This window comes from Chenopodium album, chromosome 6, assembly GCF_948465745.1.
Source record: "Chenopodium album chromosome 6, dcCheAlbu1.1, whole genome shotgun sequence".
In the NCBI taxonomy this organism is placed as follows: domain Eukaryota; kingdom Viridiplantae; phylum Streptophyta; class Magnoliopsida; order Caryophyllales; family Amaranthaceae; genus Chenopodium; species Chenopodium album.
In genome coordinates, this window is record NC_137839.1 from 70,392,923 (window position 1) to 70,416,284 (window position 23,362).

General features: G+C 34.7%; 1 protein-coding gene across 3 annotated transcripts; it reads left to right on the top strand.

Moving 5' to 3' along the window:
* Window positions 1-4,780: 4,780 nt before the first annotated feature.
* LOC145635127 (arginine biosynthesis bifunctional protein ArgJ, chloroplastic-like) lies at window positions 4,781-22,633 on the top strand. 3 transcript variants are annotated; one of them, XM_081686412.1, is made up of 18 exons: window positions 4,781-4,931; window positions 5,352-5,429; window positions 5,591-5,731; window positions 6,069-6,192; window positions 6,837-6,910; window positions 7,228-7,272; window positions 7,444-7,494; window positions 7,613-7,681; window positions 7,864-7,922; window positions 8,094-8,163; window positions 15,902-15,982; window positions 16,061-16,147; window positions 17,276-17,398; window positions 17,909-17,971; window positions 20,576-20,653; window positions 20,743-20,888; window positions 21,218-21,288; window positions 22,346-22,633. In XM_081686412.1, exons 2-18 carry the CDS (start codon window positions 5,373-5,375, stop codon window positions 22,426-22,428), a joined length of 1,422 nt encoding a protein of 473 aa, XP_081542538.1. In that variant the 5' UTR covers window positions 4,781-4,931; window positions 5,352-5,372; the 3' UTR covers window positions 22,429-22,633. The 3 variants fall into 3 exon arrangements, with proteins under 3 accessions (XP_081542538.1, XP_081542539.1, XP_081542537.1); XM_081686413.1 differs by lacking the exon at window positions 5,352-5,429 and having other exon boundaries at window positions 4,817-4,931; XM_081686411.1 differs by lacking the exon at window positions 4,781-4,931 and having other exon boundaries at window positions 5,346-5,429.
* The last annotated feature ends 729 nt before the right edge of the window (window positions 22,634-23,362 follow it).

Consider the following 23,362-nt stretch of genomic DNA (forward strand, 5'->3'; position numbering starts at 1 on the left):
AATTTCTTAATTAAATTAAATAGATGTTCAAAGCCCGTTGGGTTGACCCGAACCCAAAACTTTGAGCAAGGGTTGAACATTTCTTGACTCGTAACCTGAAGTAATCCAATCCAATATGACTCATGACCCGACCCTAATTAACAGGTTTGATCTACATAGTAATTTGTTATTATATTTTAATTTAATCACTAGAAGTATTTTATACAATTGTATTTCCCTATCATTTTTTTTTCTTTTGGTAAATTATTATAGAACTAACTTAATGTTGCATTGTCATCAAGAGATATTTCATGCCTACTAAACTCTGTAAAGTATAGGTATAAGATTAAGTAATTACGAAAAAAACTATAACTCTCTATTTTGTGTAAATTATTGTGTAACTAATTAAGGTCCCGTTCTTGTAAAAAAAAAAAAAAGTCCCGTTCACTTCACCTTATTTTTGCCAAACTGAATTTTTTTTTTACTAAATTGAAATTATTTTTGCTAAACTCAAATTATTTTTTCTGAACTTAAATTAGGTCCCGTTCACTTCACCTTATTTTTGCTGAACTGAAATTATTTTTGTTGAACTTAAATTATTTTTACAGAACTAAAATTAATTTTACTGAATTAAAATTAATTTTACTGATTTTCTAATATATTTATTCTTTAATTTTACTGATTTTTACTAAATTAAAATTATTTTTACTACACTGAAATTATTTTTACTGAACTGAATTATTTTTACTTGACTGAAATTATTTTTACTGATTTTCTAATATATTTTTTTTCTTTAAGTTTATGATTTTTACTGAATTGAAATTATTTTGACTGCACTGAAATTATTTTTGCTCAACTGAATTATTTTTACGGAACTGAAATTACTTTTATTGAATTGAAATTATTTTTACTAAATATTACTTCCTCCGTTTTCTTTTACTTGCAACACTTCCCTAAAAAAGAAATGTCAAAATACTTGCAACACACTATAAAAGGAAAGTTACTTTAGGGAAAAACTATACTATTTCTCTTATTTAAAGCAAATGGCCCACTAAATTACACTGCTATCAACCACTCATCCCATTTTAAAGTGTATTATATCATGTGAACCCCACATTTCTTAAATACCGTGAAAAAGTGTGTGTTGCATCTAAAAGTAAACGGAGGAAGTATTTTTTTTAAGGTGAAGTGAACATAGCCTTATTTTTAATGAACTAAAATTAATTTTAGCGAATTGAAATTATTTTTGTTGAATTGAAATTATTTTTACTGATTTTCTATTATATTTCTTATTTAAATTTATTTATTTTTACTGAATTAAAATTATTTTTACTAAATATTATTTTTATAAGTAAAATGAATAGTAAATGTTATAGATAATTACTGATATGAATTTTGATGGATATAACCTTCAATCGCAGTTGAAAGGTTTTGAATCTTGAGTCTCGGTCAAGAAACGCTAAGCAACACGAGCTTAAAACCTAAACTAGGCTAAGAATACACAAGCATAAGCTTACGTAAACCTTTATAAATTTCAATTTGACAAAAACTTATTTTTATTAAGAGCCTAAATGCCATTATATAGGCTACATTAGAAGTCCTAGATAAAATCAACTAGTCAAATTCCTAAACACACTTCTAATAAAGATAGAACTATTTAAAAGATAAAATTTCCTAAACTTAATCTTAAACTTAAAAACTAATCAAAATAAAAGATTAAAATAAGGAAATAAATCCTAACCGCTTAAAACAAGAAAAACCCTTTCAAGTGAAAGGTAAAAACTTGTAAGCAAAATCTAAAATAACAATTAAGCTACTAAATTACGAAGGTTCCAAGAGAGGTAGGATTTTTTCACTATTATTTCATATCATACTCCCCCTCTTGAAAAGAAACTTGACCTCAAGTTTCATCCTCAAAGCAAGGTACCAAATCGGACGAAGGAAGAGTAGCACAAACTCCATTCCCTAGAAGAACCTTGAATGTTTCATAGCCAACCTTCTCAACAATGTCAAACGGTCCCTCATCCATTGGTTCACCATTCTTGTGATCAATATGCATACGTTGAGCATTTAAGGACAACCACACTTTCGATCCCTCTTGCAGATTAGTTCCTTTGCGCATTTGGAGCAATTTGTCCCTTCGTTCTCTCTTATCGTTTGAACAATCAAGCACCTCCTGATGGCACGAGCTAAAACACACATGAGCAACGCCTCCTTTTTGTTCTTTAGGCATAGGTGGACGTATAGGAGGTAAGGGATGCAAGGCTAAACGCTTGTCTCCAATTAGAACCGAATAGACATTAGTCTTGCCATTGTGAAAAACGTGTCTATCACTTTGCCAAGGTCGTCCAAGAAGCAAAGAACATGCGGTCATTGGCACGGCATCGCACCAAATTTGATCCACATAGTCACCTACTTTAAAACCAATCAAAGCTTGTTTTTTAACCCACACACCATTGTCATCATTAAACCAACTCAATTTGTATGACTGAGGGTGCTTTCTTGTAGGTAATTGAAGCGAATCCACCATAGACAAAGCACAAGCATTTGTACAAGAGCCACTATCAATTATAAAAGAGCAAACTTTACCATTAATTAGGCACTTAGAATGGAAAAGATTAGACCTTTGCTCATCTTCTTTCTCATCAAGCGTGGCTAATAAAGACCTCCTTATAATCAAGCTCTTAGGCTCATTTCCTGCATAGCCAACCTGTTGATTTTCCCAAAAATAAGAATCCGTCACATCTTGCGATTTGTCTTTAACTAAGGCTTGTTGGTGTTGTTGTTCAAGCACATCCAATTCATCCACGTTTTGAGATAAAAACGTGTAGTATTCCTCCTTAGTAATAAGTGCCTTGTTTGGACATTGCTTAGCAAGATGCCCCATGCCCTGACACTTAAAACAAACAATTTGTTTCATCTTTTGTTGACTTTGAGGCAGAGAAGATTGCCCTTGCTTTAAGTTTGACACAAGTTTGTCATGCTTAGACGTGGCATCTAATGAACTTGGAGCAATATCATAATTTTTGGTTTGCGGCTTAATAGAAGGGTATGGCTTCTTTTGCTTCTCTAACTTGCAAGCAATCATACAAACATCATCAAAAGTAGTCAAGGGTAGTACTTCGACTTGATTACGTAGAGAAGTATTCAAACCAATCACAAATTTTGCAATCTTTTGTTCCTCTTCATCCTTGCAATCACAAGCAATATAAAGTCTTTCGAATTCTTTGATATAATTAGCAACCAACATATATTCTTGTGTCAAAGAATTTAATTTCAAATACAAGTCTTGCTTATAAGATCGTGGAACAAATCGTTTTTTCATCTTAGTCTTTAAATCTGTCCAAGTAGAGAGTTGTGGCTTACCTTCTCTTTCACGGTTATTTTGCATGGAATCAAACCAAAGGGAAGCATACCTTGTGATCTTGAGGATAGCGTGATTGAAACGCTTGTGATCGTCCAGATTTTTGTGTGCAAATATACGTTCCATTCTCCTCTCCCAATCCAAGTATAAGTCTGGATCACCATCACCGTCAAAGCTAGGCAAATCAGCAAGCTTTATCTCCTCAACTGTGTGATTGCGTATGAGCGGAGGTGGTTCACGGTTATGTAGTTCTTGCTGGAGTAAAGTAGTAACTTCTTCCGACTTATCCAACCGAGCATTAATCTTCTTGAGCTCATCCAACAATGCCGCAAATTCAGCTTGATTCACCATGTTTAAGTTAATGATTAAACACACAAAACCAGTCCAGAAATTGATCGAAAGTACGAGGACCAAAACCCAATGAAAACACCTCGAAAAATTCTGAAATTTTGTATACTGCTAGCCCTATCTGTCTAAAATACTCGACCAAAAATTCAGAAAAAAATTCCCAGCTAAGTAATCGCAGTTTATTTTTTTTCTCAACAATGGCAGATTAATTTGATTTTTGACCAGGTGTAAAGAACGAACCCAGTTTAATAGCTATGCTTCTCGAAAAGTTCTCAAATTTTGCAGGTGAAAACTAGACAAAAAATTAACCAATTTGAAAAAAAGAATCACCTCAAAATCTTTAGAAACAAAGGAGAACCAAGTCGATCAATATGACATTCGAAACTGAGTTTTTTGACACAAATTGTCAAACTCGTCCCTCGTCAAACAGCAGCCACACCAATTTGATATGAATTTTGATGGATATAACCTTCAATCGCAGTTGAAAGGTTTTGAATCTTGAGTCTCGGTCAAGAAACGCTAAGCAACACGAGCTTAAAACCTAAACTAGGCTAAGAATACACAAGCACAAGCTTACGTAAACCTTTATAAATTTCAATTTGACAAAAACTTATTTTTATTAAGAGCCTAAATGCCATTATATAGGCTACAAATAAGTACTAAGATTTCTAATTACATTAGAAGTCCTAGATAAAATCAACTAGTCAAATTCCTAAACACACTTCTAATAAAGATAGAACTATTTAAAAGATAAAATTTTCTAAACTTAATCTTAAACTTAAAAACTAATCAAAATAAAAGATTAAAATAAGAAAATAAATCCTAACCGCTTAAAACAAGAAAAACCCTTTCAAGTGAAAGGTAAAAACTTGTAAGCAAAATCTAAAATAACAATTAAGATACTAAATTACGAAGGTTCCAAGAGAGGTAGGATTTTTTCACTATTATTTCATATCAATTACTAGTATAAAATTTTACTTGTGCGGAGTATTAAATTTGTGCCTTGCACCGTATCTAATTTAGTACTGTAAGTTGTAACTCTTGTGGAGTAAAAAGTCAGAGGGCGTTACAAGACTTAAAGCTTGCATGTAGCCACTCTTGTCATCTCCTATCTAAAAATTAAACAAAACACAAATCAGCCTTTTTCCCTGAGCTCTCACCCTCACCCTAACAATTACAGCCAGTGTCAACTGCCGCAACTGTCATCTTTCATATTCCACCACCGTCCACCGGTATACATGTATGATCCTCTCTTTCCTTTTGTTCTACTAAAATGGGATTAATTGTTTTCATTAGTAATTAATTAATATATTGCAACTTATGTTGTTGATTTTTTTCAAATGGATTTTAAAGTTCTGAGCTTTATAATGAAACATAAATTAATATGGATTGTCTTCTCCTTATTATGTCTAATTTGGTGATTAATTGAAATGGGTTTGGTGAATTAGTGATTAAATTGAATGAATTAGTATGTTGATTATTGTATTGTTGAGTTGTACCAGTTCCTCAATTTATGGGTTGTTTAGCTCTAAGACACTGATGTTTTATGTTTTTCCTTTTTTATTAATATTTTTCTTGCATTCCCCATTTTTCCAGTATTATAGATTTTGAATTTAATATGAAAAACCCTAAAAGTTTGCACATTTTTCTGAAAATGCAGCAAGTCCAAATTTGTTCAACAATGTCGATTTGTTTCCATCACATTTCTGTCAAACTTTCAGGATTCAACAACAAAAAGGTCTGCAATTGTTTTTGTGAATTTGTTTGTTTGATAATTTCTTGATTGTAAGATTATTATAATAGTCAGCTAATAATTAAGTTGCTCAGTTTGGAAATGATATTTGTATGGTGTTTGGATTACCCTGAATCATTTTATTTCAAATACATGGTTTATATCAGTTTTGCAGACCGTCTGGGTCTAGGAGGGAATTAACAATAGTCTCCATGTCGTCAGTTGCTACTGATGCGGTGAAGGACGTACTTGCAGCGAATTATATACCTGCAGCTCCTATACTTATCCCTGAAGGACCGTGGCAGCAGGTTACTGATTTCCAAATTATATTTGTGTTTTCTTGTCTATCCTGAACAATGTTATCTAATTTGCAGCACATGGAATGGTACATGAATGCAGTTTACTATTTATATTATTTGTTCAAAAGTGTCACTATTTTATAAGTTCTTAAGTGTTTCATTGTACCAATTCACATGTTTATGATCTTAGTTTTTGAGGGGGCTGGGGGAGTGGGGTTAGCGAATTAGGTCATGCTGATCCTGAATATTAAGTTAAAAGGACAGCAAGACAGATTCTGACGTCTATTTCCATATCTGAAATGAAGAAAGAAAAGCTTGAAATTTCAGTATTTAGTTTCTTTTGTAGATTTCTGGGGGAGTTACAGCTGCGAAGGGATTCAAGGCAGCCGGTATTTATGGTGGTTTGAGGGCCCAAGGAGAGAAACCTGACCTTGCCCTAGTCAGTTGTGATGTAGATGCTATATCTGCAGGTGGTTTTTCTTTCTTACAAGTCTTACATGTAATATCCATGATGTTATGTTGTTTGCAGTACTTTTTCTTTGTGAATTTCTGAGATGATGCAATTTCCTGTGATGAGTTTGTTGTGTGCTTTGTACTGGAAACATAAAGATTAAGAAATCATTTTCCAGCATTGTGCGTTGCCTCTCATGGAACCTTATGAGATTAACTGGTGTTCCTGGCCTCTCTATGGACCTATCCCACTGGGTTTTTTTTGGTTAGATACTTAGATGTGGTCTGTGATTGACATGGCTGTTTCTATATTCTGATATGTTTTGGTTACTGAACTCAACCTTCTTCCCATCCGATATTCAAGCTCTTTCATTTTATACTAGAGTTTCTCTACGCCTTGTATCTTAAAAAAGGGGCTGAGACTATGTTCTGATAGGCCTGATCCCTACTTTTTTTTTTGGTTTCAAAGAATAGCATTACTTTTCAGTTCTTAGAATGCTATCATGTATATTATTCTAGTGGAGTGATTTGGGCAATTATTTTCTATGAGAGTATCTGTAGGATATAAGAAAAGTCTAAAGCTGCTTCATACTCTTTGTCTTGGGCTGTATTCTTGAGGCTAAGACTGTCACTGATTTTTTAGTTACTATCTATTTGCTTTCAGGCGCTTTTACTACCAATGTGGTTGCTGCTGCACCAGTTGTGTATTGCAAACAAGCTTTAGAGAAATCAAAAACGGTATGCAACTTTTGTTTCAGGTGCCTTAGGCATTTAGTTGAATTTTTTATTTTTTTTATTTTTTTTAGGATCAACTAAGCAGTTGAAGAGCTATGGGCTTTACTTTCTTTAAGGCTTATAAGTTTGTCACTTGAATATTTGATGTTTCTCGTGATTAGATTTTTGTTTCAATAACTTATCTGGAAAAATAAACTTGTTTTACCATAGAATTTATCCACCTTTATCTTCTTATGAAGCCTTCAATATTTACTGACATTTCTACATTTGAGTGCATCTCAATTCATTTAGTTAATGTCCTAACTTTTTTCCCTTGCTAGGCACGTGCAGTACTGATCAACGCTGGTCAAGCAAATGCAGCCACGGTAAGCACTTTGTAGTCTTTGTCCTCACTGCATTCAGACTTTAAACTGATAGGTTATCCTTTTGTTTTGTGATCGTTGATTAAAAATCTCTAACTCATTCATCTTTATTTGCAAAAATGGGCAGTGGATAAGATATGTGATGGCTAAATACTTTCTTAATTCTTATTGCAGGGGGATGCTGGATTCCAAGATGTAATAGAATGTGCAAGTTCCTTGGCTGAGGTAGGTCAGTAGATGCTTCAGTCAATTGCAGGATACTAGTCATGGTGCTTATAAAAAAAATTTATGTGTTTCCTGCTTATATCTTCTGAGTTCTGATGATATTTTTCTACGATTGCAGATGCTACAATTAAGGCAGGAGGAAATACTTATTGAATCAACGGGTGTAATTGGTCACAGGATTAAGAAGGTAAGGAAAGAAAATAATTAGGGTACAATTTTATTGGTTTGCTTGTTGAAATTTATACTGCAAAGCAGATGTTAACAAACCTCATGATAGACCAATATGTTTGGCTGGACCTATTCATGCAAAGTAATTAGTGTGGTCTATTATGAAAGTATTAATAGCTATTTTGGCTTTTGGTATTGCAGAAAGCTCTTCTTGAGGCACTGCCAAAGCTGGTTGGTTCTCTGTCGTCTACGATTGAAGGGTATGTGTTTTTGTTTCCTTTTCAGAACTTGTGTTGATAAGTTGACATATGGTTATGAGGCCCAATCTTGTAGAGTATTCTTATGTATCCTCGTTGCACCTATTGTCAACTAGCAATTTTATTTCCTCTGTTTTATTTAAATGTTTTTAAACTTACGTAGAGGATCTATAGGGCAGATTCTGCAGCAGTTGCAATCACGACTACTGATCTTGTGAGGAAAAGTGTTGCCATTGAATCCAAGGTAGGTAATATTTTATCTGTCCTTCATCACTTGTGTGACTTTTATAATATTGGTCTCGGTTAGAGTGTTGAACAGCTAGCAAATGTAGCATTGTTTCTCACTTCTACGTAATAGCATGATGGCCTTGGTTTGTTTGCTTACAACAATTTGATATTTGCTGGTTTATTAACCAAATGTACAAAGTTAATCCTTTATTTGTAGTTCTGTTTTACAAGATGTTTTTTTTTTCTTTCTTTTTTTTTTTCCTTCCAAATGCTCCCGTGCTAATGCACAGGATATATCAAGTTTGCAAAGTAAAAAATGTTGACAGTAAAAGCGAAAGTTATGGGAAGTTAATGGTTTTGTTTTAATATTTTTTTTTTAAATAAATAAAGGAGTGTGCAGAGCCGCAGACTGCGCACTACACAGAAATTCAGGTTAAAGGGTTTGGAGGGTTGTGCTTACAAGTTGAATACTCCCTCCGCATTCAATTATCTGCAACATTTACCATAATTGGGTGCTACCTATTATTTGCAACAAATTTTTTTATTTCTATTTTTAGTAAAATTTATAGTGTAAAAAGACATCCTTACCCTTACTTTTTTGTTTTAAATTTGTTTAACTTATCTTAATTATACACAAAGGAGACCACCTTTTCTCTCCTTTTTCCCACTCAAATGTACCCACATGCAAAATTAAGTCACGTGCACCACTTTCTCTCTCCTATTTCCCTCCTTTTTTCCAACTTAATTAAACACCCTAACTTGTTATTAAACTTCCCTAAAAGTTTTGCCTAGGAGTCCGTAAAAGTTGTCTTTGTTGCAGATAATTGAAACCGGAGGGGGTAAATGACATTCTTATTTATAGGTAAGATTACTGCACTAGCCGTGTCATAAGCCAGACTGTTTTAGATCTACATAGCTGAAAGTTAAGTACTAAAGACACCTTTTTCAGTCTAGCGACCATGAGATTTGTTTATTTACTAAAATAAAATAAAATAAATAAATAATTGTAAAATCGATGGTATTTACATCGAATTGAAGTTGGAAACTACAAGTTCTAAGAAGTCTAAATCTTCCAAGTGGTGTTTGTAAAGTGTTGGAGCAAAAATTTGAAGCTCTTGTGTTATAATTAATATCCTTTGTGTGCTTTTTTCCCCTTAGGTTCTAATTCTTTTCACTTAAAACTTATAACAGCTATAAGGTTTATTTGGCCCTATTAAGGTCAATATTTTTCCAGCCTTATTCAATTTCTCAAAGAAGGCAAGTGTTGCAGTTACTTGAATTGTAAAATCTTCACTTGTATCTTTATTATGTTAGGCCCTGTTTACTTAACCTTAAAAAAATAATGATCGGTATAAAAAAGTTCACATTAGTAAAATTAATTTCAGTTCAGTAAAAATAATTTCAGTTCACTAAAAATAATTGAAGTTCAGCAAAATTAATTTCAATTCAGTAAAAATAATTTTAGTTCAGCAAAAATAAGGCGAAGTGAATGGAGCCTTACTTATGAACATGCCTTTCCATGGGTATGTCACTATTGTAACCCATCACAAGCTAAACGATGTCGTAGTTCTTAGGCATGGCCATCCCCATAGTTTCAAACATATGGTTAGGAATAAGTATGCCTAAAACTTCCTCTACCGAGAAATACTTGATTCACATATTGGACATATCAAAAAGGTGTTTAAGCACTTACTATGAATATGAGGCTAGATCTGATAGATTTACTACGGAATCAAACAAGGAATATTCCTCACTTATGAAGGACTTTTAACTTTTAAGGGTATATTTTTGGGGCACTTCCAACATATTAAAGAGGTTTTATGGAGATATCTTTGGGACATTCTAGGGGATATTCATAAGGATGTCTTTAGAATATCCAAGGGATTCCAATATTCCATCGTATCTTTGTGAAATCACTATCAGTGGCTTTGAGTATATCCAAATGGCTTTGTTAGGAAGTATAAGTTGTGCAGAATTTGTATGGTTGCATCGTCCTATTGCAATTGGGAGTCATATTATGTAAATTTTAGGATGTCTTGGATACTCTAGGAATATTCAGATAGGCAACTAGAATTAATACTTGGATGTCGGTTTACATGAAGCTGAGTAATACTTCAAGTGATTTGCTTCTTCACCCCTTGTGTTTCCTCTATTCTCATTTATACTTCTTTGATATCAGTCATATCACTGCAAAAGTTAGATGCATTCAAGGGCCAATTTGTAGGGGATAACACGTGGCATTTTATGCTTCTAAGTTGTTCACTAGGCACATATGAAGTAAATTAGGGAAAACATGGCTCAAGGCTGCTCAACCTAACACCAGGAGCTAGTCAAGCACTTAAGCCACTTCCGGGTATGGCTTTTGTGGATCACTTAAAAATGTTAACGACACATGTGCTCGTAGTTCCATCTTGATTACTGGTGAATATGTTTTGACTCTAAAGGCATGGCCAAGAGGGGCTAATGGGCTATTATGTTTACGGAAGAAAGAGTGGTGTAAAAGAACAGGAGGAAAGAGTTGGTATGGTAATGAGGAATATCTTGTGAGTAAGATGTGGTCTTACTCTTGATGTGTATATGTCGTTTGGAAGTTAAATAAAACAAATATGGAGTAAGAGATTTCTTGTTTTCAGGAGTGGGAGGAGTAGAGAGCTTTTACTGGGTTGAAAATCATTGTACTGATCAAAGGAAGTAAAGCCTGAGATCTAAAGATTTCTTCTTAGATTGTGTCTAGCAATGCAGGACCAATTATCTCGAATATTTTTCGTAGACCATAGTTTACTGGTATGTGTTATTTTAGATTTCTAAACATTACATTTTCTTGTACATGTTCGTCAAACTAAGATATGTCTTGTAATCTGTAATGTGCAGCAGATGATGCTATGGTGACACACTAATGTTTTTTTTTTTTTATTTTTTATTTTTTATTTATTTATTTATTTATTTTTAGGGAAATTCTCAATGGTAGCCATATACAATTGTGGATTCTCAATGGTAGTCAAATTTTTTCAATAATCTCCTAAATAGCATTAGTATTCATATTTTTCTCTATTATAGCTATATTTACGTAAATCTGACCAAATTAACCTAAAATCAATAACCATAGTTAGCTAAATTTCCTTCCTAAACTGTAAACACAATTTTCCTCCTAATATATTGGGCTATGTGAAGTTTATTGAAAATTCTGTCCAAGATCTATAATTTCCCACATAACTTCACAAGAAAATCTTTTGAAAAGTCATTAAAAAAAATGGGTAGCTAAGCAATGAATGATTACAAAGTTTCCGGAGCTCCATATACACCTATAATTTAAAGTGAAATTATAAACCTCCGTTGATAGCTATAATTAAGGATACACGGACACTCAATTCATAAGTTAAAAATTGAAGAACAGGACATATCATGTAAGCCAATGTTGAAATTAAGATTACATCCTATTTCATTTTGATTTACATTCTAAAGAGAAAATTTTGCACAATAAATCATGATATTAATTGAATAAAAAACAGGGAAAGCAAGCTTTTAATCCATTAAATTTGGGGAAAAAAAAGCTGAAAAATCAGGTTAAAGTAGGGATGAATTACTTTGCCAGTGTTACAATTTAGCATGCACCTTTGGCAGATTTTAATTAATGGTTTTAATTTTCAATCAGCTGAGGTCCCTTGCAATTCAATGTAGAAGAGTTTCGAACATCTTCACTGAATGATTAGTGAGGGTAATTGGGTTTGGATTTACTCGATTAAAAGGGGGTAACTTAGTAAATTACAACTTTATTTAACTATGGTTAATGATTTTAGTTTAATATGGTCAGATTTACTTACATATAGCTATATTAGAGACTAATTAGAATATTAATGCTATTTAGGAGATTATTGAAAAAATTTGGCTACCATTGAGAATCCGCAATTGTATATAGCTACCATTGAGAATTTCCCTTATTTTTAATTTCTGGGTGGAGCATGGGAATTTTAGGATCAGTCATCAGTGACTAATGCGATTTAAAATGCTTTAAAAATAGCTTCCTTCTTCCTATGATGAATTTCTCTGCCTCTTATATAATACATATACCATACTGTAGCATTAGTCCAATGCTTCTTACTAGGCCCTTATCTAGAGGGAGGTTGGGGAATTTTCAATGTAGGAAATCAACTTACACAATTGCAAAGATTCACTTTTAGCCATTCTTTGCTAATTGTGAAGAGACTGTTTAGGCAACTCATAGGCCTCTTACTTCATAGAGACCATTTATGTAGTCCATTGTAATTCAAAAGTTGAAAATTGCCCAATAGGGGTTTTCTCAACATTGTATGCGGAGTTGGTAACCATTTTTGCATATCAAATTACTGCCAACCATACTTTTCTTCTGTCAGTTGGTTATGCATGAAATTTTGATAATCTCATTTACCCTAATTATTAAATTTTTCCTCTCTTTGATATGAAATAATAGTGAAAAAATCCTACCTCTCTTGGAACCTTCGTAATTTAGTAGCTTAATTGTTATTTTAGATTTTGCTTACAAGTTTTTACCTTTCACTTGAAAGGGTTTTTCTTGTTTTAAGCGGTTAGGATTTATTTCCTTATTTTAATCTTTTATTTTGATTAGTTTTTAAGTTTAAGATTAAGTTTAGGAAATTTTATCTTTTAAATAGTTCTATCTTTATTAGAAGTGTGTTTAGGAATTTGACTAGTTAATTTTATCTAGGACTTCTAATGTAATTAGAAATCTTAGTACTTATTTGTAGCCTATATAATGGCATTTAGGCTCTTAATAAAAATAAGTTTTTGTCAAATTGAAATTCATAAAGGTTTACGTAAGCTTGTGCTTGTGTATTCTTGTCCTAGTTTAGGTTTTAAGCTCGTGTTGCTTAGCGTTTCTTGACTGAGACTCAAGATTCCAAACCTTTCAACTGCGATTGAAGGTTATATCCATCAAAATTCATATCAAATTGGTGTGGCTGCTGTTTGATGAGGGACGAGTTTGACAATTTGTGTCAAAAAACTCAGTTTCGAATGTCATATTGATCGACTTGGTTCTCCCTCGTTTCTAAAGATTTTGAGGTGATTCTTTTTTTCAAATTGGTTAATTTTTTGTCTAGTTTTCACCTGCAAAATTTGAGAACTTTTCGAGAAGCATAGCTATTAAACTGGGTTCGTTCTTTACACCTGGTCAAAAATCAAATTAATCTGCCATTGTTGAGAAAAAAATAAACTGCGATTACTTGGCTGGGAATTTTTTTTCTGAATTTTTGGTCGAGTATTTTAGACAGATAGGGCTAGCAGTATACAAAATTTCAGAATTTTTCGAGGTGTTTTCATTGGGTTTTGGTCCTCGTACTTTCGATCAATTTCTGGACTGGTTTTGTGTGTTTAATCATTAACTTAAACATGGTGAATCAAGCTGAATTTGCGGCATTGTTGGATGAGCTCAAGAAGATTAATGCTCGGTTGGATAAGTCGGAAGAAGTTACTGCTTTACTCCAGCAAGAACTACATAACCGTGAACCACCTCCGCTCATACGCAATCACACAGTTGAGGAGATAAAGCTTGCTGATTTGCCTAGCTTTGACGGTGATGGTGATCCAGACTTATGCTTGGATTGGGAGAGGAGAATGGAACGTATATTTGCACACAAAAATCTGGACGATCACAAACGTTTCAATCACGCTATCCTCAAGATCACAAGGTATGCTTCCCTTTGGTTTGATTCCATGCAAAATAACCGTGAAAGAGAAGGTAAGCCACAACTCTCTACTTGGACAGATTTAAAGACTAAGATGAAAAAACGATTTGTTCCACGATCTTATAAGCAAGACTTGTATTTGAAATTAAATTCTTTGACACAAGGATATATGTCGGTTGCTAATTATATCAAAGAATTCGAAAGACTTTATATTGCTTGTGATTGCAAGGATGAAGAGGAACAAAAGATTGCAAAATTTGTGATTGGTTTGAATACTTCTCTACGTAATCAAGTCGAAGTACTACCCTTGACTACTTTTGATGATGTTTGTATGATTGCTTGCAAGTTAGAGAAGCAAAAGAAGCCATACCCTTCTATTAAGCCGCAAACCGAAAATTATGATATTGCTCCAAGTTCATTAGATGCCACGTCTAAGCATGACAAACTTGTGTCAAACTTAAAGCAAGGGCAATCTTCTCTGCCTCAAAGTCAACAAAAGATGAAACAAATTGTTTGTTTTAAGTGTCAGGGCAAAGCAATGTCCAAACAAGGCACTTATTACTAAGGAGGAATACTACACGTTTTTATCTCAAAACGTGGATGAATTGGATGTGCTTGAACAACAACACCAACAAGCCTTAGTTAAAGACAAATCGCAAGATGTGACGGATTCTTATTTTTGGGAAAATCAACAGGTTGGCTATGCAGAAAATGAGCCTAAGAGCTTGATTATAAGGAGGTCTTTATTAGCCACGCTTGATGAGAAAGAAGATGAGCAAAGGTCTAATCTTTTCCATTCTAAGTGCCTAATTAATGGTAAAGTTTGCTCTTTTATAATTGATAGTGGCTCTTGTACAAATGCTTGTGCTTTGTCTATGGTGGATTCGCTTCAATTACCTACAAGAAAGCACCCTCAGTCATACAAATTGAGTTGGTTTAATGATGACAATGGTGTGTGGGTTAAAAAACAAGCTTTGATTGGTTTTAAAGTAGGTGACTATGTGGATCAAATTTGGTGCGATGCCGTGCCAATGACCGCATGTTCTTTGCTTCTTGGACGACCTTGGCAAAGTGATAGACACGTTTTTCACAATGGCAAGACTAATGTCTATTCGGTTCTAATTGGAGACAAGCGTTTAGCCTTGCATCCCTTACCTCCTATACGTCCACCTATGCCTAAAGAACAAAAAGGAGGCGTTGCTCATGTGTGTTTTAGCTCGTGCCATCAGGAGGTGCTTGATTGTTCAAACGATAAGAGAGAACGAAGGGACAAATTGCTCCAAATGCGCAAAGGAACTAATCTGCAAGAGGGATCGAAAGTGTGGTTGTCCTTAAATGCTCAACGTATGCATATTGATCACAAGAATGGTGAACCAATGGATGAGGGACCGTTTGACATTGTTGAGAAGGTTGGCTATGAAACATTCAAGGTTCTTCTAGGGAATGGAGTTTGTGCTACTCTTCCTTCGTCCGATTTGGTACCTTGCTTTGAGGATGAAACTTGAGGTCAAGTTTCTTTTCAAGAGGGGGAGTATGATATGAAATAATAGTGAAAAAATCCTACCTCTCTTGGAACCTTCGTAATTTAGTAGCTTAATTGTTATTTTAGATTTTGCTTACAAGTTTTTACCTTTCACTTGAAAGGGTTTTTCTTGTTTTAAGCGGTTAGGATTTATTTCCTTATTTTAATCTTTTATTTTGATTAGTTTTTAAGTTTAAGATTAAGTTTAGGAAATTTTATCTTTTAAATAGTTCTATCTTTATTAGAAGTGTGTTTAGGAATTTGACTAGTTGATTTTATCTAGGACTTCTAATGTAGCCTATATAATGGCATTTAGGCTCTTAATAAAAATAAGTTTTTGTCAAATTGAAATTTATAAAGGTTTACGTAAGCTTGTGCTTGTGTATTCTTGGCCTAGTTTAGGTTTTAAGCTCGTGTTGCTTAGCGTTTCTTGACCGAGACTCAAGATTCCAAACCTTTCAACTGCGATTGAAGGTTATATCCATCAAAATTCATATCACTCTTTGATAAATGTTTCTTTCCTAATTAATTCCAATAAATGGATATTTAAGGTTGGAGAGACTAGTATCCGAGTTGGAGGCATGGCTAAAGGTTCAGGGATGATCCACCCCAATATGGCAACTATGCTTGGGGTATGTATTATCTGGATGCTCTTGTATGTTTTTTCTTTCAAATTGTACTTTGTATTTAAGCTACGATATGACTTTCAGGTTATTACAACTGATGCTGTAGTTGACAGTGACGTTTGGAGGAAGATGGTGCAGGTTGCTGTTAGTCGAAGTTTTAACCAAATTACGGTTAGTTGCAACGTTGTCTTTAATATGTGGCCTGTGTTTTTGTTAAGAGATTGAGCATCTCTTCAATTCTTCATTAACGAATGAATTTTCCTTTGTTCTTTTTTTCCCTTGAAGAGTTTACCAGAAAATAGTTATTAACCCTGGTCTTCTCATCTCACGTTTCACATTGCCATATCTTTTCTATCTTCTATGATTGCTTGCTAATACTTGGGGCACTACAAACTAAATATCTCCCCCTTTTGATGGTGAATTTGAATATGGAAACCCTACAAAAATACAGACAAGAAATACCTATTCATACTACTACACACCAAAAATGAGTTCGCTAATCATTTGTTTACATGGACACCCTAAGAGAATAACTGAAAAATCATATATCTCATGCACCAAATTATAACAACTTTTATGAGTCAAAGTTCTTATACAAATATTTAACTGAGAGTTTTTATTGTCTTTCATTCCATTCCATATTCAGACTTACTTTACTGACTTCATTAAATGGGTTGAATGGAATTGCATTTGGTTTACTCCAAACCAATTAAAATTCCATATATGGTTACAAATGTGATGTTTGATCCATCTAAGCTTTATCAGCCACATGAGAGTTTTGCTTTGGCTTAAAATAAATGCCTCAGTTTGCAAGGGACCAAACTTGTTCTTCAGTAAATCTTAAAGAGCTCTTTCTCCTTGGCAATCTCTCAATTTGTTCAACAATCTACTCATTGAGAAAAGGTGTTCTGCTCCTACATATGCTTTCTGAAAGACATTGCTTGTGGCTGAAAGCTGAAATGCTAGTAATGGGTTTGTGATAGGACTCTTTGAGGGTATTAACAAGAAATGAAAGTTGTAGAAAGATGATCTTCATAAGCTTCAGGCATTCTTCAAAAGCCTTAACTATAAATCTTCGATGGGGCAGATTTCTTGTATTAGGAAGACATGCTTTGACTGGTATGCTTCTGCATAATGCATTGTCTGTACATCATTTACTCTTAAGTTCAATGTAGGGATGCATACTCATTTCTTGTTGTGCTGTAAACATGCTTAGTGAAGTATAGTGATATATGTTTCATTATACTTGTGATTTATACCACATGCTCCAGGCCTGTGAAAAGTTTACATGAATTGCAGGTAGATGGGGATACTAGTACCAATGACACTGTTATTGCTTTGGCTAGTGGGCTTTCTGGTGCGTCAAGGATATCAAACCTGAATGGTCCTGAAGCATCACAACTTCAGTCATGCCTTGATGCTGTATGAGAACTTCCACTATATTATTTTTTATTATGTATACTAAAAATGAAATGTCTTCAAATCTCTGTGTATTAAGAGTTGTCTAATATAAATTGTGCTCCATGCTTCCAATTTCAATAACATCTTTTGTTTTGTTTCCCCTACCCACCTTTTTTTCAACAGCCAAACTTATTATTTTCTCTTGGTAAGTTGTTTTATTAATGATCATGTAAACATGTGAATTTTGGTTGTTATCTTTGTCCTTAATATGCTTGCAGCTCTTGGTCCCTTTTATTTACAACTTGCTTCATTATTCTTGCTAGCTTTTTTAGAGTTAATCATCATTGAAAAAAATTGAACTTTTGTAGCATTTTTTTTTATTTAATACTCAAGAAATCAAAGAATTTTTTTCTGGACAATAAAATGAGATAAACTGGCAGCATCAAGATAAACCGCTTTTGACTCTGAATGTTTAGTTATGTTTTACTCCATAGCAGTTGTCGTTTGATGTGAACATACTTTCTTTATCAGGTAATGCAAGGTCTTGCAAAGTCGATTGCTTGGGATGGAGAAGGAGCAACCTGTCTAATAGAGGTCTGCACTTTTACTGTACATTTTGAATTTTTGATAAGTGATAGAACCTTGAGAAACTGTAGATGGAGGTGGAGCTATGGAATCCAATGGAAGATACTTTTGATTTCTCATTTTAATCTATTTTTGTGGGTTATTTTACTGGTCTAGTATATGCTTGATATTTTGTAAAGTAGATATAGAATCTTGAGCAGTTTTTTAGATGAAGCAAATGGAATCCATGCCAAAGCCACGACAAAGACCCCATGCTTATATTATTGGCTCCTGGAAATTCCTCTCATGAGCTCCCTTGAATCATCATGGTTCTAGATGAAGTAACTAGACCAATTCATGATGAAGTCGCACGGTGTATGTTGTTTGCGGATGATATCGTTTTGGTGGATGAAACTAAAGATGGAGTTGGTGCCAAGTTGGAGCAATGGAGGCAAAGATTGGAATCTAGAGGGTTTAAGCTAAGTCAGAGTAAGACTTAATATTTGGTATGCCGCTTTGGTACTTAGAGGGGGACAAGCAATGAGGTGGTGAATTTGGATGGAAAGGACTTGACCATGAGTGAATGCTTTAAATATCTTGGGTCAAAAAAATGGTGACATTGATCAAGGCATGGCCCATAGGATTAAGTCGGGGTGATTTAAGTGGAGAGCGGCCACGGTAGTGTTATGTGACCAAAGCATTCCCTTACAGTTAAAGGGTAAATTCTACAGGACTACCATAAGACGAGTGTTATTCTATGGTACATAATGTTGGGCTTCTAAGAAGGAGCACATAAAAAAGATGGAGGTTATGGAAATGCAAATTTTAAGGTGGATGTGCGGAAACACTATAACAAGTATAATCAGAAACAAGGTTGTTTGCAAGAAGGTAGGTGTGGCTGGCATTGCAGACAAACTAAGGGAAAATCGTCTACGTTGGTTTGGGCATGTAAGGCAGAGAGATCTGAAGCTGCACCGGTACGAAGAGTGGAAGTGTGGGACCATAGAGGGGTTAAATGAGGGAGAAGGAGACCGAAAATGACTTGGTTGGAAGGAGATAGGAAGGATATGAAGTTTTTGGATTTGCATGAGGATGAGGCATTGGATCATAAGGGAGGGATGGAGGAGGAGGATCTTTTTTCGATGATTACACGGAATAATCAAATTTGGTTCATGTAGCCGACCCTATTTATGGGATTAAGATTTTGATTGATTGATTGATTTAGTCACACGATGGAAGCCAGCTTGTTCAGTCCATCTAGAAAATTGGAAAAGTTTTTACAAACTAGCCTTTACCTTGGCCTCAGCCTTTTGATTGATTATTCCAAAGTATAGCCTTTCGATCTTAAACATGGGGTTTTCTACTTGATTTTATACTGTGAAAGCATTCAAGACATGGTACCCGAGTAGTAAATGTGTCAACCCTAGAAGAATTGCAGTCTCGTTACCAGCTTGCTCTTGTCTCCATCATTTTTAACACGGTCGTTTTGCAAGTGGTGAAAGCTATTAGAAAAAGTATGCCCCATATCGTGTACTATGTTGTTGTGGAACCAGAGACCAGACCAGTTATATTGAGGATCCAATCTCTGGGGCAAATACCTGTATGAATACTACCATCATCCTCACAGGTTCCTGGACTGATGAGTACAAAAGCCTCACTTACACTATATGCTCCCTTGGGAATACACTCTCACCTCATGTGTCCCGAACTGTAAGATTTTATGTATCTAATTTTTTCTGAAACCCTCTTCAAGGCTGGTTCCGTGGGGTTCCAATATCTGTACACCGCGTTATCTTTTGTAAGTCTATAGTTGACGCTTTCACCCTATAACCAAATACAAACTCTTTGAGTTTATTTGTGAAATTTGCTTGGATTTAACCGTAGTTGACCATTGTCAGTAATCTCAACACTCTCCTAGACCTCTGTTCGCAGTACCACCTAATTCTTAACAAAATTCACTTGTCGTCCAGTCAAATCAGAAAATATAGTGTACTAACTGAACTTAACCCCTAAAAGAAAACCCATGTTATGAAATTTACCTTTTAAGGGTGAGTTGGTCTTGATCCATCGTTCGCGAGATTTCTTTCCATTTGCAGATCACTTTACACATGGATGACAGGACAAGTATCTCTATTCTCTACTATCCTGTGAGCCATAGCTTCCATCACAACCATCCTGTGGTTGAAGGGTATGCTGATAATTATATGTGCTTTGGAGGAACAAGGGTGGAAGTTTCATTGGAGATGGGCAATGATTGGATTTTATCTAGTAGAGAAAACTGATGTGGTAAAGAGAGTATAAGATAGAGGATCAAGCGATGAGGTTCCTTAATAAAGTCAATCTATGGAGCCCTTGTGATTTAAGGCAATGACTGCATTGAGTAAAAGATCCACTTAGTCTTTTATCTTCTTATAATTGACTCAGTCTGTTCAAATACTATGCCGCTTCTGGAAGTGTTTTATACCTTACTAACATTCCCTTGCTCCAGCCCCCTCCTCCCCCTCCCCCTCAAGACCGTGTGTGGGTAATATGGTTATTTTGCACTACATAATATAATCATTAGATTCTTTATTTTGCAGCTTGTAATACACTGATATCACAAGTTTTTAAATATTATTTTAAATATGCCTGCAGGTATATGTAAAAGGTGCCAGTGATGAGGCTGAAGCTGCAAAAGTTGCACGCTCTGTAGCATCTTCTTCTCTTGTCAAGGTAATATATCTGTCACGTCTTGCATACTTAATTCATGTCTCTATTAATCAAGCTTTACCTTACCTAGTCTGTTGTACCTATGCTTCAAGGCTGCTGTGTACGGACGAGATCCGAACTGGGGACGTATTGCCTGTGCTGCTGGCTATGCAACAGTCCCTTTCAACTTAAACAAACTTCAAATATCACTCGGAGACATTCTGCTTATGGATGGTGGACAGCCCCTTCCATTTGATCGGTATGGACATAATTATTTTTCGAGCCTTATTGTGAGAACAACAGAATTGCTTGAAAGAAATCTGTTTTAGCATCCTTCAGCCTTGAAATAAAGTAAAAAATATACTATGTACAATATTCTGACTGTTATAGATGGTTTCAGTCAGTGTGGCAAGTGCTATTTCATCTGATTCAGACGTTTTTAGATTTTATGGTTTTGTATCAAAGATTTTGAATTTGAAATCCTTAGTCATAAATGATAAGGCTAATTTGAGCTGGGTGCTTTTTATTCTTCCCTAATGTAACATCGTTATTATCAGCTGACTAATTTCAGTTTGGCTAATTCTCCAGGGCGGCTGCCAGCAGTTACCTTCAGAGCGCTGGGGAGACACATGGTACTGTTGAAATACGCATCTCAGTGGGTAAGTTGAGCATCAGAGCATCTATCTAAATTTGCATGCGACTCTTTTTATCTTCAAGAAATTAAATTGGTGGTACGGAGGAAGGAAGTATTGTAGCTATTCCTGTTCCATCTGATTGAACAATGACAGTAGATTACAAATTTGGATATATCTTTGGTGTCATAAAGTTGAGATCCAGGTTTGATATTCAATCCATCCTTTTGGGCTTTATGGGCATCACTTCACATGACTTAGTGTTGGAAGGGTTATAGCCACTGTAATTCTGGAGTTCATTCAAGTTATTGATTGTCAAAAATCGTCAATTAGGCAGTACTTCAGTGGGTATATACTATATAGACCATGTCATTGGCTCTAGTCGCATCTGCGTTGTAATGACAAGGGATTGGAAACTGGAGTGCAGTATGTGTCTATGTGATGACCGGGTGAGATAAAACTATAAGAAAACTATGGTAGATGTAGCATATACTCTATATTGTTAGGTATCATGAGGTAGAAGGTTTTGATTTTTGAAGGGGACAACTTTTCAGAACATTGCCTTGCTCACTGAACTTTTCAGGATACTGCACTATAATCAATCATCTCCCTTCCCTTCCTTCCAAATTCCCACTTCTGAACATTGTGAATTATCGGAATAGGAGACAAACTAAGGACACTGAACATGAGTTGAAATGGTGGTGCAAGAAAGAAGAAAGCTATTGGGGTTAACCCCTAAAGGAGGGTAAATATTCCCCCATTCTTCCCTATTCACAAGCTCACATCATCATATCCTCATCTCCTCTACCACTACGATCACCCACCTACACTTTAGAAAGTTATTGCCCCCTCTTTGATGCAATACCCTCAATCTAAGCTTGCCCTTAGCTATTATATTTCCGCCGAGCTGATGAGCTAATGCTCAGAGAGGGTGCAGTTGAATCTTTGGTAATACCATTATGGCAGTGAAATACACGAATTTTACACGTGCTCCTCATAGCTTTTGAACTATATGTATTTGTTATTGTCACATTTCCTCATCAACTCATAATCAATCGTCTTGCTCTGGTGTTTTCTGCTATAGGTGATGGGCCAGGAAAGGGGAAAGCATGGGGCTGTGACCTGAGCTATGACTATGTCAAGATAAACGCAGAGTACACCACATAAGATCAATATCAACGGAAATGAACTGCAATTTCTGGCAGTTACCCAAAAGCGTAACCTTTCTTATCTTGCTTATGTATGTATGTTCATTGATGTAATAGAGGGTAATATGTCAGTTGTAGGATTGTTTATGTTCAACTCGTGATTGTTTTTTATCAATGATGCATCATTTAGCACCTATTATGTCATGTGCCTTGAATTGGTCGAATATCACCCGAGCCTTGCATCATCTTGGCTTGATCGATTTTCATTGTCAACCTCGGCCTTAATTTTTTGTCAATTAACCATCGAGTTCAGTGTGAATTCATCTTTCCTTTCAGCTGATGACAAGTGACGAATCTGAATCAAGTAATTTGAGCAGATCTGTTCTATTAAAAAAAAAAACTTTATAATAAATTTTTATAACGAACATTAAAATGACACATGATTTTGTCACTAATGATAGCCATACAAAAAATCTAAGAGCTTTAGTGGATCATGATCTGAGGCAAAAACAATTATACTTCAAATGATTATTTAAATTTGAAACCGGCAATCAATTACCTAATGGTAAGTCAGGAAGAATTAAGGATCTTAGCTTACTTTAGATTACTAGAATTATTTTCTTAAGCATCAACAATTGTACCTAAAAATATGATTGAACCTACGAATTTTGTAATTATGCTATAGATTACTAGTGTAGTATCCGTTAAGCAAAGTGACTAATCAATTAGGATGCAATCTAATTAAGCACAACAAATGAATTAAAGCACATTTTTAGATCCATGATGTAGACCAATTTTGCTTTGTCCACATTCCTTAGTTCAGGCATGAGTCATGCTTATACAGACTAAAAAAAATCCTTTAATTCGTATTTTAGCTTTGTGAAAAACATGTACGGTGTCAATTCTCATTAACGCACTTTATGTAATTACCTTTTGTCCCATTTGACTTTTCA

What these genes read in the sequence shown, in the direction of transcription:
- LOC145635127 (XM_081686411.1), top strand. Translation starts at nt 5,346, where the DNA reads ATGCAGCAAGTCCAAATTTGTTCAACAATGTCGATTTGTTTCCATCAC. An exon ending in GTCAAGCAAATGCAGCCACG is followed by an intron (nt 7,273 to 7,443) that starts GTAAGCACTTTG and finishes TTCTTATTGCAG; the next exon opens with GGGGATGCTGGATTCCAAGA. An exon ending in CAGCCCCTTCCATTTGATCG is followed by an intron (nt 20,889 to 21,217) that starts GTATGGACATAA and finishes CTAATTCTCCAG; the next exon opens with GGCGGCTGCCAGCAGTTACC.